Source organism: Haliotis cracherodii, unplaced genomic scaffold (genome assembly GCF_022045235.1).
Source record: "Haliotis cracherodii isolate W230 unplaced genomic scaffold, xgHalCrac1.p SCAF_7, whole genome shotgun sequence".
In the NCBI taxonomy this organism is placed as follows: domain Eukaryota; kingdom Metazoa; phylum Mollusca; class Gastropoda; order Lepetellida; family Haliotidae; genus Haliotis; species Haliotis cracherodii.
Genome location: NW_027266330.1, coordinates 13,747,537 through 13,763,177, shown reverse-complemented (window position 1 = coordinate 13,763,177; position 15,641 = coordinate 13,747,537). Strand labels below are relative to the sequence as shown.

Sequence of the window (15,641 nt, the reverse complement as noted above, 5' to 3'; positions counted from 1 at the left end):
TTTTATTGTGCAATAAACAACTCCAACTCGTCGTTTATTTCTCAAATAACACATCATAAATTGGATAACACATTATGATAGCATGTACACATAAAATATTTTTGAAGGAGTGTTATCTTCGATATAACAAATTGATGCCACTGTAAAATAATTAAATACGCTTGAGTATCTAAATTCATGCTTTGCATAAACATGTAAGGAGAAATTGAATACCCGTACTCTTTTTATGTTCAGTTGCTGCTCCTTGTGTCGGTGTTCGTGACTTCACTTCAGCAGTCATTTTTATAAATTTCACATTTGAATCAACCTTCTTCAGAAACTTTTTAATGGTGTGCTTTACCACTCTAAATCTCTTAGCCTTCTCTATTGCGTGTACACGTGTTTCATGTCCAAAGATAAACATCAAATTTGAGCTTTGTAAAGTCATCAAGTCGTTATTAGTACATTTCAACAGGCACACATGGTCACAGAGGTCTTCACTCAGCTGAAGGTAGTATGTCACTGGTTCCGTGTCGCAGTTCCACCGTGTCTCATGCTGCCATGAGGGATTGTCATCGAAGTGTAAACTCAGGATTCGTCCATTGTCTCCAATTATGTTGAATACAACTGTAACTGAGAAATAGATGGATTGGACTGACGGTCTTGTGCATTGCCATACTTATACTTTTTATTTCTGTAAATGTAGGGCAACATTATATTACATGACGTGTAGTATACATTCAACATATTTATATAAAATAGTTGACAAGTTAGAAGATTTATGACATTATATCCTCAGAATTACATCACATGCTAAAAATATGTAGCTAACGTACAGCTTTTTGTGGCCATTAGAAGGTATATAAAATTATTCTTATCAGGACGAAGGCTATAAGTTTCTTGCAAACTAATATGAAGTGATATTCATCTTCAATTTATCCATAGTTACAACATTTTCATAATCGACCACTTTGCGGTATCTTTACATATCTACCGGTTTCAATATGCAGAAAACATCGAAATAGTGTAAGGGCCACTTTGAATTTTTTGATAGATATAAAATTGAGGTACACCTCTGTACCAAAACAATAAATATGATGATGTTCAAGTACCGTTTTAGAACATGCTATCCCAATCCTGTTGATGGGTATATTTTAGGCGTGACATGAATTCATATAAGAAAGATTTTGAATAGTGAATATCCTGCTGTTCCCATATACATGTATATCCGAAGCAAAAACTAAAGGTGATATATTTACATTTCTAAACCCAGTTGTGTTTGCCTTTATTAGATGCCTAGTACATCATGTTGTAACACCTTTTTGGACAACGGGAGTCAGACATAGAGATAAGCTTTATCCAGTATCTGATACATCTTTAGAAAGCATCAAAATATGATGGATATCGGCCTCACTCTTCGAGCACGATGTGGTTAGGGGAAGACACCTTAACACCAAGAAAGTGCTTACACGCCAACATACATGTATGTACAATTTCCATTTCATCATTTTGATACAACCCCCATACCTATGATCCATAAAGCAATATTGGGGTTATTTTCATGTCAAATATTCTAAAACATAGTTCATGTCCAAGAATTATCTACTTTACATAAAGACTTCAAAATGCAATTACAGCTTTTATCCCTTGCAAAGCTGCATTTTCGAAATGTCTGAACGATGAGAGATTTCTAGAAAACATAACGCCTAAGTATTTGTAACCTTCACTCATGTTTCGTCAATTTGTAAAACCATATCTCAATTCTCGATAGATGTCCTCCCTTCTTGAAAACCATCACTTCAGTTTCATCCAAATCAACATCTAATTGATAATCAATGCAATATTTTCCAAAAAACATCATTTCGTTTTTGCAAACCCCAATAGAAATTTGAATAATATCATCTGCGAAAAGCAAAAGAAACAATTGCATCAGATCGGGGTGCAGCTGGATTCCTGGTTGGCAGCTTTCCTCATTTTGGATTGCTAACTCATAAATAAAAATAAAAAATAAAAACGGACTTAATACGCAACCCTGACGAACTCCGCGTGGACATTGAAACATTTCAGAAAATGAGTGATCAAATCTTACACAAGATTTTACTGATTTATCGACTGATTGATACACCTCTTTCTGTTAAGACTAGCCACAATTTAGTACGATTAACACTGTCGAATGCTTTAGAAAAATCCACAAAACAGTGCAAAAGGTTTACCCTTTTGTTTACATAAGTATATACCAATAATAGACTGTAATATAAAAATATTGTCAACCGTCGAATATCCATGTCGAAAGGGGAGGAGTTATCTGCCTTACTGGCATGACGTGTGTGGGAGCACGGAGCAAGTGTTCATGGGATAGTGAAGCCAATAGCTTCAACAAGTAGAAGTATATATAGGTTTCCGAAAGGCTGAAGGAGCTATTCTGCTCAGAATGGGCGTCACTATAGATGTGTGGAGGGCAAGAATTGGTGCTTTTGTCACCCACGAGGGACTCGACAAGTCGGCCATGTTGCTGCATACACCCCATACTCGAGGTGGACACCGGGTGAAGATGTGGACTATCGTCTTTTGGGTACCTTTGTGTTACTGACGTCAATATATAACACGAGTATGATCATCCTTCTTCGTGGGACAATATTCTGCTCTCTAGCGACGTGGAAATGAATCCGGGAGCAACCAGTAAGATTATAGACAGTGCTGAATTGAATGTTTTGAAAAGTGATATTTTACAGGAGTTTTGATCAATGAAAAATTAACTAGCAAGACATCAGAGACATAAAAACACGCACATTTGGAGACAATGTTGAAGATATCAAACATAGCATTGAGAAACTAAAGGGAGAACAGAATCAATGAACGCATGGACAAGATTGAACAAGCACATTTTACCCCCACTATCTATGCAGCTACTGAACAACTGACAGAGATACAGAATGAATTAGAAAGACTAGAACAGTACTGTAGAAACAATAATGTCTTATTGTATGATGTTTCAGAAAAAGTTGATGAAACAAGAGAAAGGTGTAAAGATATGGTATGCGATTTTTTTAACTCTTTGGATAAGCAAGAGGGATGCAGCCCACTCTGTCATTCTGACATTGCTGGAAAAATAAGGCTTCATACGAAACGTCCAAGACCAATAATCATCAAGTTCTACAACACAGATGAGGTGCTTAAAACTCCAAAGCGAATTGTAATCTACAGATGTGGGAATTGCACTTACATGTAAGTGACTTAACCCAGGAAGAAGCTACGTTCAGAAAACAAGGGGGATTGTTTTACCATTATACATGTTTTGTTTGTTTGTTACATTCATTCATGAAAATGGCGTAAAATAGTATTTTCCCTTTTGTTCCAGGTATCGTGCCTAAAATAAATTGATATTCAGTGTAAATCAATTTGATAAGACATAAATGTTCGATTACTAAATATAAAACGTCGAACCCAGAGAATAACAGAAAAATTGTACTGGGCATAAAAGACAGAATAGCGGTATTATGATTGACATCATTCTCATGCATAATTTTACACATACCTGTTCTAGGTTCATCACACTCATGGACCACAGCTGTTGGTATATCAATTGTTACTGGGAGAATGTCTAATAATAAAAAAACAAGACATATAGTTAAGTGTCAGTATAGTTCAAGTTTATTTGTTGTAACTGTGTGAGTGTGTTGGGTTTAACGCCGCTTTTAACAGTATTTCAGTTATAAATCGCGGCGTGTCAGTTTAATGTGACGCAGGTCTCAGACATTTACAACTTCGTTGAAACATACGAGCACGGGTATGGTGCTGACAAACCTAGAAATATAATCGGGGCGAAACGGGTTTCGAACCCACAATCATAGGTTTCTGGCGTGCCCAAGGGACGCAACTCTGTAAAGCGAATTGAGGCGCCTTAGACAACTGGGCCACCCGTGCCCCATTATTGTTACTCTCGCTGGCAGCAAATGCTTGAATTGCCCCTGAAATATCGAGTGTTGTGTAGGTACTGGAAGTGTGGGTTAGAGTTATCTGCCCTTGGTTGTAAACACACAGGACAAACTACATTGTTTGATTAGGTTTTATGATGTGACAGTTTGTAGAAACATGTCTGTACCTATACATGAGCGCGACTTAACGTCAGCCCCCAATACTATTTCAAGGCATTCAACAGTGACATTCATGAGTGTACTGCATGCCTATGCCTCTTTCGTACTTGATTCCAACCCCATAAAAATCCGTACAAAGAGAAAGATAATCCTAAATACGGTCAAAACACTAAAAAAATCAGGGTCTTTTTGTGGCTTATATTTTCTGCCAAAATGTATACAGTTAGTTTTTCATTTAGAAAATGTAAACCCGTTTGACCACTTGTGAATTTTGTTAAGATAGTTTTGTCACTGCTTCTCTATTGTTTCCATATTTTTACCAAGACAAGAAATATTAAAATAATCCATGAAAAGTGATGCATCTACTTAATACTGTTGTATTGGCTTCCTGTCTTTTTGTGTGTTCTCTGTCCATCATGTTGTTACAGTATTATCCTTTTGTCGTCATTACTTAACTTACTCATGAATGCAATTGTTGTTACTGTTCATCCTCCACCTAATATAACGGCCTAATTCAAAACCTCCAAGACAAAGCCATTGATGGAAGAATCCTAAATTTCATTCACTCTTTCTTAACAGAGTGAAATATTACAGTAAAATCAAACCACACACTCCCAGACCCTTACTCATTAGAAAACGGCGCCCCACAGGGAAGCGTCTGAACCCCAACCCTATTTATTTTCATGATTGACGACATTTTCCCCAAACTACCTATTAATATAACTACAGCCACATTTGCTGATGATATTTCATTTTGGACTTTTTCAACATCATTAAGAGAAAATGAAAAAATAATCCAGCCTATATAAAGCGATTTTGAATTCTGTGTTTCCCAGCGGGGATTCTAAATTAACACTAAAAAAACAATTGGCTTACTTCTAAAAAAACAACAGATGCCAAATTTAACGACCAGACTTACACTTAATAATGAAATTATTTCTTTCCAAAAAGAAGCAAAATTCCTAGGAATCACCTTTGACCAACAACTCACATGGTCACCCCATATTGATAACTTGGTCAACTCATGTCAAAAAGATACTATCCTTATGAGAGCCATCGGCGGCTCTGATTGGGGCGCTGACAGACGAAACAGGGGAGACGCACACTGATTGCAAGGTCAAGGTACTAGACATCTTGAACAGCAATGTTCAGACCAAGACATGGGTTAGTGATGACGTCATCCGTGCACATCGACTCGGCGCCCAACGTGAGGATACCTCTAAACCAAGACCGCTAATTGCTAAATTACGGCTGCCTGATGACAAGATTGAAGTATTGAAAGCTCGACCAACACTCAAGAATATCGGTTATGGAGTCTCAAGTGACTTAACTATCCGCCAACGCGAACAACTTAAAGCCGTGAAAGATAGAGGACTGATTGGCTATTTTAAAAATGGTAAGCTGTTAACTAAACCACGAAATGATGAACATAACCATGACACACAGAAATCTGAGAGCTCCAAACGACAATTGAGGAGTACCTCAAAGCATGGTGGCTACCATAAGAGATAACAATCCGGCCAGGGCCAGTATTCGACACAGAATGGAAATAACACCGGTAACGATAAACATTTGTCATTGTTGTCCTGGAACATTTGTGGCCTTCGTAAAATGTTTGATGATTGTGACTTTATTGCCTACCTCCAATCATTTGATATTGTGTGTCTCTTGGAGACATTTATATCAGATTTCCCAGACTTAAACTGGTTACCTGGTTACCAAATGTACTTTGCCCCAGCAGTTAAAACATCATTGTCAGGTAGATGTTCTGGTGGTGTGTGTCTCTGCGTTAGGCAAGATGTTGTGAACATGTGCATTCACCTTAGCACAGACAAAGAAAATTTCATATGTTTAAAATTTCCAAAATCTGTGTTTAATTTGAAATGTGATTTAATGTTGTTGTGTAGTATGTGTACATATGTCCCTCCGGCAGGTTCAACATTTTACAAAGGGAGAACTGATTCAGGTTGCCTTATTGATAAAGTGGAAGCTTTTATATTGGAGCATTGGTCTGATTTCACTTCTTCACATGTGCTACTCTGTGGTGATTTTAATGCCCGCACAGGCAACGAAAATAATCCCATTTCTGAGGAAAGTGATGACTTTGGACATGATGATGTATACATTGATGTCGACAATGCCCCTGTTGAACAACGTGTATCGCACGATGGTACTATCAATAGATTCGGACGCATTTTATTGAATCTATGCTTTGTACTTCGTATGTTTATACTAAATGGGAGAGTTTATGGTGATAGTGCAGGCGAGTTTACTTTTGTAGGAGACACTGGTTCTAGTGTTGTTGATTATTTTATTGCATCTGCTGATTTTTTACAGTATGTAGATATGTTAAATGTTGGTGATCGATCAGATTCAGACCATTTCCCTCTTGAGTTATCCTGCAGGTTTCCTTGTAGCAATCGTGCCATACATAGTTTAGACTGTGAGGATGATGTCTCTATGAACAGTACATTTTCATGGAACGAATCGAAGAAAAGCATTTTTATCACAGCACTTAGATGGTCCTTGCATATTCATGAAAATTCCTTGATGGATAAAATTGTAGCTAATGTAGAGGAGGGGATTACATATTTGGTACAGTATGTTCTAGACTCGGCGTCCTGTATGAGGAAACAGATCAAATATGGTGAAAATAAACACGATAAACCAAACTTGAATATAGCTTGTAGGGCAGCAAGATCTGAATCCAGGAAGGCTCTCAGAAGATATACGTGTTGTCGCAGTGAATACAACCGACAACGCTACTGTAAACTGAGAAATGTGTATAAAACCTTTTGTAGAAAGTTCAAATATGATCTTAAATTGTCACGGCTAGTCCGACTTAACAGCACTTTACACAGTCCGAAATGTTTTTGGAATACTATACGTTCTCTTCAGAGACATCCTACCCCCAAAGGATCTATATCCCAAACAGAATGGTTACATCATTACAAGAAGTTATTCTCAAAAGATGATTCGATATATTTGGTAGACAATGAGTGCTTTGAACGCGATGATGATGGCGTCAGTGAAATTCTTAGTGATGTTGACATGCTTCTGTTGGAATCGTCTATCACGGAAACGGAAATATTTAATGCTATATCTCACCTTAAAACAGGTAAATCTGCTGGGATTGATTGTGTTATAGCTGAAATGCTCAAGTACTCACTACCTGATACTATGCCTTTTCTGGTTAAATGTTTCAATCGGATTTTTGATACAGGTATTTTTCCTTCTATCTGGTCAAAATCTATTATTATTCCGTTATTCAAGAATGGAAACGTAAACAATCCTGACAATTATCGGGGTATATCTCTCACGAGTATCCTTAGTAAAGCATTTACATCTATCATCAATAATAGATTAACATAGTGGTCAAATATGAGAGATTTGAACTCTGAAACACAAGCGGGATTTAGAAAGGACTATTCGACTTTTGACCACATATTTACTTTGTATGCAGTCATTGAGAAATATTTATCGTACAGGAAACGTAAGTTGTATGTGGCCTTTGTTGATTTTAAAAAGGCATTTGATTCTGTAACTAGAGCTTATTTGTGGAGGTGTTTGAAAAATAAGGGTTTAGGAGGCAAAATGCTTGTCATTATCAAATCAATGTATGCAAATGTAAAATCATGTGTTCGCTGTGGTGATATTAAGAGTGACTTTTTTGATTGTCCGATAGGTTTACGTCAAGGATGTGTTTTAAGTCCTTTACTTTTCTCATTTTTTATAAATGAGTTATATGATGATATCATACAGTCTGGTAGACATGGCGCCCAGCTCTCCCCTGATATAATAGAACTTTTCATGCTACTTTTTGCAGATGATGTGATTTTGATGTCTAGTACTATTATTGGTCTACAGAAGCAGCTTAACATACTTTCGGAATATTCAGATAAATGGAAACTTAGTGTTAATCTTGATAAAACAAATATTGTTATATTTCGTAGAGGTGGTCGAGTGGCCACAAGAGAGAAATGTTTTTTTAAAGGTACATGTATTAATGTTGTGCATGAATACAAATACCTTGGCATATTGTTTACCCATACACTGAATCTGAATAAGTCAGTAATTAATCTCACAAAAAGAGCAAAGAAAGCTCTGTTACAAATCCACTTTGTTATGTCTAAGCTCGGAGTTATTTCACCAAAAATGTATTTTAAATTATTTGATTCTCAAATACAACCTATTTTACTATACGGGTCTGAGATATGGGGTTGTAAAGAGTTCTATACAATTGAAAAGGTTCATCTCCTCGCTTGTAAAAAGTTTTTGAATGTTGGTATGTCAACACCAAGTAATATGGTTTATGGAGAATGCGGGAGATTCCCATTGTACATTGGATCTTACACTCGTTGTTTGAAGTATTGGTGTAAAATAATAATAATGCCTGAACACCGTTTACCCAAGAAAGCCTACAACATGCTCGTACACCTCGACAATCTTGGAAAGAACACATGGGCTTCTTGTATTCGTACATTGCTTTTTACATATGGCTTTGGTTTCATTTGGCTGTCCCAGACAATTGGTAATGCAAATGCCTTCATTAAGTACTTTCGCATGCGTGCCATTGACATGTTTCATCAGAAATGGCATTCAGATATTTATGAAAGTTCAAGATATGATACTTATCGCCAATTCAAGTCATTGCTTGAACCAGAATCCTATTTATCAAATTTACGGTACAGGAATTCTCGTAACACCCTTATTCGGTTTAGACTTGGCCTGAATGATCTAAAAATTAACACAGGGAGATTTTCATCTATTGAGAAATCGATACGATTATGCCCATTTTGTGACATTGTTGTCGAAGATGAATACTATTTCATGTTTATTTGCCCTATATACGAAAATCTAAGAGACAAGTACTTACGCAGTGGTCTCTATATCATTTTAATGCTAAAAGATTGTCTTCATTACTGTTTTGCAACTCCGTTGTATATGGGCCTGTGGCCTTTCATACAATAAAGAATTGAATTGACAAGCAGACATATTACTAAACGTATGAAAAACTCTTATCAAACCCAAATTAGACTATGCTGCTCCGGTCCTCCATTTTATCACTGAAAAACTTAATTCTATACAGTATAAAGCATTTAAGATAGCCCTGCGTACTAGAGCCGGTACTTCACTTAACACATTATTCATACCATCAGGCATCACATCTATACGACTCGGACGACATCAAACCATACTCAACTACTGGGCTGGGGCCCCACAAAACCCAATCTACAAGCACATCAGCCACAAATATCCGAACCTAAGGCCTGCAAAAATTTTAAAATTTAAAAACATTCACCACACAGCACCATACTTCACCCAGCTACACAAACTAATTAAAATCCACAAACTAGAAAACACCCAAACACATCCCGCTCCTTTACACATACATAAACGACCAACCCCCTCCAGACACAGACACATAACTATGTGCAATATTCCAACATCAACCTAATCTCACCAATATAGAAAAAAACGACAATATCACTCAACTACATACAACAAAAGTGGCCACAAAATACACATATCTATACTGATGCATCACTAAACACTGACAAAAAACAGGGCTGGGTATCCATGTAACACAACCCGACACAATTACAACTAACTTCCACTACACTAACTATTCCAATACCAATACAGCTGAACTATTGGCCAATCAATGTGCATATAACCAAATTAAAGTATAAAAAAACAAAAATGTTCTCATAATTTCCGACTCTCAATCCCTCCCCCCACAATACAAAAACAACATCACATTACTACTACAGCTATCAAATACAACAGCCATATACTCACAAATATCTAAATTCCTTAAAAACACTAATCTACAAAACATACTTTCGGCCAATCCCAAACAAATTACAAGCCTAACTAACTAACTTAGTTGGAGATTTAACGTGCGCTTTCCGCATAAGGAAAAATACATCCCGCGTACTTCGCACACGTGGTTGCACTTATGCTATTGGGAGAAAATCGGGGGAGGGCAGGTGCTTGTGCTGTGATCCAGGATCTGGTCAGCTAGTCGAGCCAAGTCCACTCGGGGGTGGGGGGTGGTCTGGGTGTGGCTGTCGTTGGGCGTCGGGGTCGGGCGGGGGATAGTCTCGGGGGAGACCTCTCTCCTCTTCCTCTTCTTTATCCCGTGTCCGGTGTCCTTAGGCGAGCGGAAGGGCTCCTCCCCTCTGGATTCGAGGGGAGAGAGGTCCTTATTTGCGACAGGGGTCGGGGGTGGGGGGGGTGCAGGGTGGGGGGGGGGGGGGACTTCTAGATCTTCCTCCTCGGTTGCCTGACTTTCTGCACCGGGCGTGGTGTAGAAGGGTTTTGGCCGGGGTTGTTCTCTCCTTAGGCTTGGACTTGGCCGGAGCCTTGTCCAGAGGCCTCTTCCTCTGATCTAAGTCGAAGGAGATGGGGAGGGTCGAGGTCTTTGTGCTGTAGGATGTCTCTTTGTGTGATTCGGATCGGAATCGAAATTCCAAGCGCATGTTGTCTACTACGACGTCCGCGCGAAAAATTGCTCTTTATCCATACACACTAATAGTAAGACTCTTTAAACCAGCCTGTCAGCCAATGCCTAGGCCACTACTAACCCGCCACCGACACACACATGCACCAAGGTTTTCTAGTATAGGTTACTCAGTTGTTGCGTTTTTCTTTATTAATTAGATATATAATAGTTTAATAAATCAGCTTAACTGATTCTATATAATTATATCACTCTATACTTATTATCATATTATTTTATGTTACAGTATATGCCTCCTTACAGCTCCTCATTGCCTCTAATTGCTCTTATACCATTAAATCTCTTTACTATTTTCATTTCTTTACTTTATCCCTCCTCATTCGTTTGGAATTTCGATCCCGATCCGAATCTTGGAAAATGTTGTTTGTAGCTGCTAATTTATAAAGAGAGAATTGTTGGGGATGTTTCTACAATCGGTTTGAAAGATTAGTATTTTGAATACACTTTGATATTTTGGTTGAAATAATAATATTATGTTGTTTTTGTATTGTGGAGGTACAGTTGTATGTGTTGTGGGCTGATGAGGGGAAAGTGATTGAATATTTGGTTTATGTCTTCAGGTATGTTCCAGTGATTGCAGTTTTGATGTGGGCAGCGATTCTGTTTGTATAGGAATGTATTTAGGTTTGCTTGGTCACTGTGAATTCTATTTATAATTTTGTCTAAAAGGACCTAGTTGGTAATGTTGTGGCATTTGTTGATTGGTTTAGTGAAAAGAGACTTTATCCAGTTGGGTTTACAATTTTGACTAAGAATTTGGGAATTTTGAATTTTCATGTATTTCTGTTAGAGGGATTTTGTTTCGGCTTTACTGGTGGTGAAGTTTATAGAGGGGGAGGGGAGTGTAGTTTATATTTTGGTAGCTACATCCGCGAGGTTATTCCTTGGTACTGTTGTATGTTTGTCATGAGAGTTTAAAATATAATTTAGGTGAATTATGTTTTATATAAATCTTGGTGTGATTTTGAAGTTTTCTTTTGAATTTGTTGTATAGAGCCTAATAAGTCTGAAATTATTAAAACGTTTGTGTTTTGTATACTTTAATTTTATGAAATGCACATTGGATTGTGAATAATGAGTGTAATGGAAGTTAGTGGCGATTGTTTCTGGTTGGGTTACATGGATAGCCAGCCCGGTTATTGTGTTTCAGTTCTGCGAAGCGCCGGTATAAATATGGGTGTGTTGTGGCCAATTTTGTTGTATGTTTCTCTTGCCATAAAATAGATAGTTTTCTATCACTCTGAATCTATATGCACAGATCTAAATATGTAACAGATGAGATGGCTTCACTGGTCTCGTTTATTTCTAATTCAGGTAAATCGGTCAATGGGAAAGAAATTCATTTGACGCATCTGACACTTAAATCAAACTTCTTAGCGAGATTTCCTTGGTTTTTACTCCAATGTTTGTAAGAAACAGATAAACAAGGAGTACAGTTGGTGTTCATGTGAATGCCTACTTCTTACCTTAATGCCATCCCCCCACACATTACATAGATGTTATCGATGAGGAAGTTGCAACTGAGCATTTCACATATTATTTTCTCAGAAAAAAATTAAGATGATATTTGCTTTTATTTTTGACCTAATTCTTAGCTATAAACTGAGGAATATAAACTAGATCTATTATTTTACGGGGTGGGGTAGCTGTGTACAAAGTTTATGTTTCGACATTATTGAACTTGATTCTTTTCTGAGTTTGCAAAAATCAAACACCTCCTTTAAGTTTTTGAGAATCCACCTGGAATTAATTCCGCTTTTTCAAATATTTTCTGTGAATATGATGTATATCCTTGAGGGATTATTGTTATATTTTTAGACAGGGATTGGTGGTAGATTTGCTGGACCCTCTTACCTATAAATTTATGGAGCTTTGGAATCCAGTATAAACGATAAATGGTCATGTCTTTAGGCTTCAAGAGTCAAAAGTTAAAAGTACGCATGCACATTGAGTGACCCTGACCTTCATGTGAATGAAATAATCCCGACGTATATAGGAGGTACGTGGGTATAAAGCCTCAAACACTTGTTTTTAGTGTGTGGTTGACAAAACCTAATTGTGGCAGGGCTGCTAAATTTTCAGATGTGGACTCATATGTTCATGACAGGAACATGATTATTTTTGCATCAAAAACTAAAAACGATACTTTGAACACATTCGACACTGAACACTACCGCTAACGAAACAGCAACAATTGGAAAGACAAATACCTTCGCTTGGCACATCATCCTCGCTTTCAGAACTTGTTGATTGTTCCTTTATATCGTCTTTGTCGTTTGTGCTGGTCATCTTCTGTAATGAAAATAATAAATATGCCGTTTGTAACTAACTCAATGTGTTGAGACAATTATTTTTCCCAATGGCGACGATAATACTACTTCCCTGGTAGACAATAAATTATTGATTTCATCACATTTACAGGTGTACTCAAAACATGTAATGAAGCTTCACCCACATGCACATAAATAATTAATAATGGTAGCATATTCGAGGGACATCGACATTCAGCCGGGACAAATTATAAGTAGTGAAACCAGAGTATCGGATGTACATGTGCTCTCCTTTATTCAGTGATAAGAGGGGTTAGTATGCGCTAAAGTAGCTATGTTGTCTTAAACTAATTCTGACCAACACAAGGATACGATTACATTTGATTCAAGCTCTAGGATCATGTTATTATTTCCTTAGGTTGATTGGTTCCAGAAACTATATTAACATTCACATTTCAAAAGGTTACCCCGAAAAATCATGTTCCCGCATTAACTCTGATTATTTGAATACACATATAGTTTTGAAAACTTCATTAACCGATCATATCAAAAGTGCAATAATCAATATCTGTATTGATGATGATGATGCTAGTGATAGATTTAACTTTCACACATTTGAATATCGCTCTTATTGCATGCATTTTATTACTTATCTGAATAAAAGTAAAACTTGAGATACTTCTTGTTTCTGCGTATTTTGTTGGTTAAGTGAGTGAGTGAGCATGGTTTTATGCCGCTTTTAGCAATATTCCAGCAATATCACGGCGGGGAACACTAGAAATGGGCTTCACACATTGTACCCATGTCGGGAGTCGAACCCGGGTCTTCGGCGTGACGAGCAAACACGTTAACCACTAGGTTACCCGACCGCCCCTGTTGGTTATGTACTGATCCTCTCATAACACTGTAATTTCCGCATGTGTTACATCATTTTTAGAGATATGAGCTTGCTTACTGAAGAACTCTAAAGTATATTGTGTGCTTCCTGCATCAACTGACAAGGACTAGATCAAAAACTAGGTATAAGTGACATATCAAATAATGCTACATATAAAGCGAGCATCTGCAAAAAACATGCCTTAGTGCTATAAGCTTTTCGCTTGACTCTAAAACCTGAAGACTTGTCCATTCCTCGTTTGTACTGGATTCCAAAGCTCCATAAAAATCCGTACAAAGAGAGAGATATTGCTGGGTCGACTAAATGTACCACCAAATCCCTGTCTCAAACACTAACCATAATCCTCAATACAACCAAGGAAGGACTTTCTTCATATTCATAGAAAGGCATTTAGAAGTGATTCGCATTCTTCATTCACCTGATGAAGGAGTAAGCATATAGTCCGAAACGTTGTGTTCCTCATAATAAAGAAGTTGGCATCCATAAATTCTTTTCCTTAGGCATTTAGAAGTTGGAGGTCTAAGTAAGGATAAGAATTATGGATGAACAAATTCTTTTTTACAACTAAGAGCGACGTTTCGGTGTAGGTTCTGACACCGTTATTCGGGTAAGTTATCACTTGCTTGATAACGGTGTTGCTATGCAGGTATCTGAGAATGAGCCAAGAGCAATATAAGTTCAGGGTGGTGGAAACATAAAGGATTGAACGAATTGTTTGTTGCCCAGTTTGTCATGGCTGATGGTAGAGGATTCCGTTCTCAAGACCAACATTAAGCACAAACCTGAGACCAGTCTTCAATATGTTAATGAAGGTGAAGGTAATGAATTAGCGTAGCTGCAGAACAAATGAAAAGAACCTACACCTAAATATGTACCAAATGACGTACATAGCTCTTGTGTTGTGTTTGGCCTATGGTGCAGTGATAAGGGCTACACTGTTCAAGATATAATATCACAAGATATTGCTGCATGTTATCCAGGTAGCTTTAAGAGTATGGGAACCATACTCCGAACATTACGGACATCCTATTCACCATGAGATTGTACGTATTAATAGGGGATGGGATCCGACTGCATAGTTAGCGATAACGCTTGGTGTAAACCTATTACTAAACCTAGAAAATGCCGAAGCCATAGTTTTATCAAAGGTACAGAATAAGGTACTGTCGTGTTTGAAGTATGAAATATTAAATTATGAAATCCGGTATCACTGATAAAGTATCAATTGTTACATTATTATTGTATGAAATATTAAATGTGAAAAATGTTAACCTTTCCTTTGTGGTTCTTTGTGTGTGTGTGCGTTTGACCTGGGGGGAAATGACCTAGAGGGGGAATTGACCCACGGGAATTCGACACGGGGGGGGGGGTATTTCCAGCTTTTATGTTTTCTATATTTCTTTACAATCTTATTCTTGTCAAAAGATATTTAAAACTTCATATCAGTGGGTATTTGACATATAGGACCAGTACCACACAATAAGATTTGAAGTTAGAATTTATAGAATATGGGTGATAACATACACATAGCTTTTGCTGTCAGGGGCCTGGCAGAAAAAAAGAAAAAGTAAGGCAAAAAAGATTTATTTTCAATTATATGCCCACAAGATATTTACATCTCTAAGGAAGATGAAACCATAATGAGAAATGAATGAGGCCACCAAAGCGTTAAAGCACCTTACAAATCAAACTCAAGAGTGGTTGCTGTCCTATTTAATAATAATTAAGAAATAACAACCCAGTAGATACCAATGGAAACTATATTATAATAGATGTAAGTATAGAAGGTATAAGACTCACACTGTCTAATACCTACTGACCTTATCAAAATGAGTTCTACAATGCATTATTTCAGAATATTGATGAATTTGAGA

At 37.3% G+C, this 15,641-nt stretch overlaps 1 protein-coding gene across 1 annotated transcript in view; it reads right to left on the bottom strand.

Moving 5' to 3' along the window:
• Positions 1 to 15,641, bottom strand: part of LOC139448672 (uncharacterized) — a 36,406-nt gene that overhangs the window by 7,787 nt on the left and 12,978 nt on the right. The window contains exons 2-4 of the mRNA XM_071230226.1: positions 12,810 to 12,891; positions 3,515 to 3,580; positions 220 to 612 (exon numbers count right to left, since the gene is read on the bottom strand). Coding sequence (XP_071086327.1) covers positions 220 to 612; positions 3,515 to 3,580; positions 12,810 to 12,888 — 538 coding nt within the window. The 5' untranslated portion in view covers positions 12,889 to 12,891. The remainder of the gene's footprint in view (positions 1 to 219; positions 613 to 3,514; positions 3,581 to 12,809; positions 12,892 to 15,641) is intronic.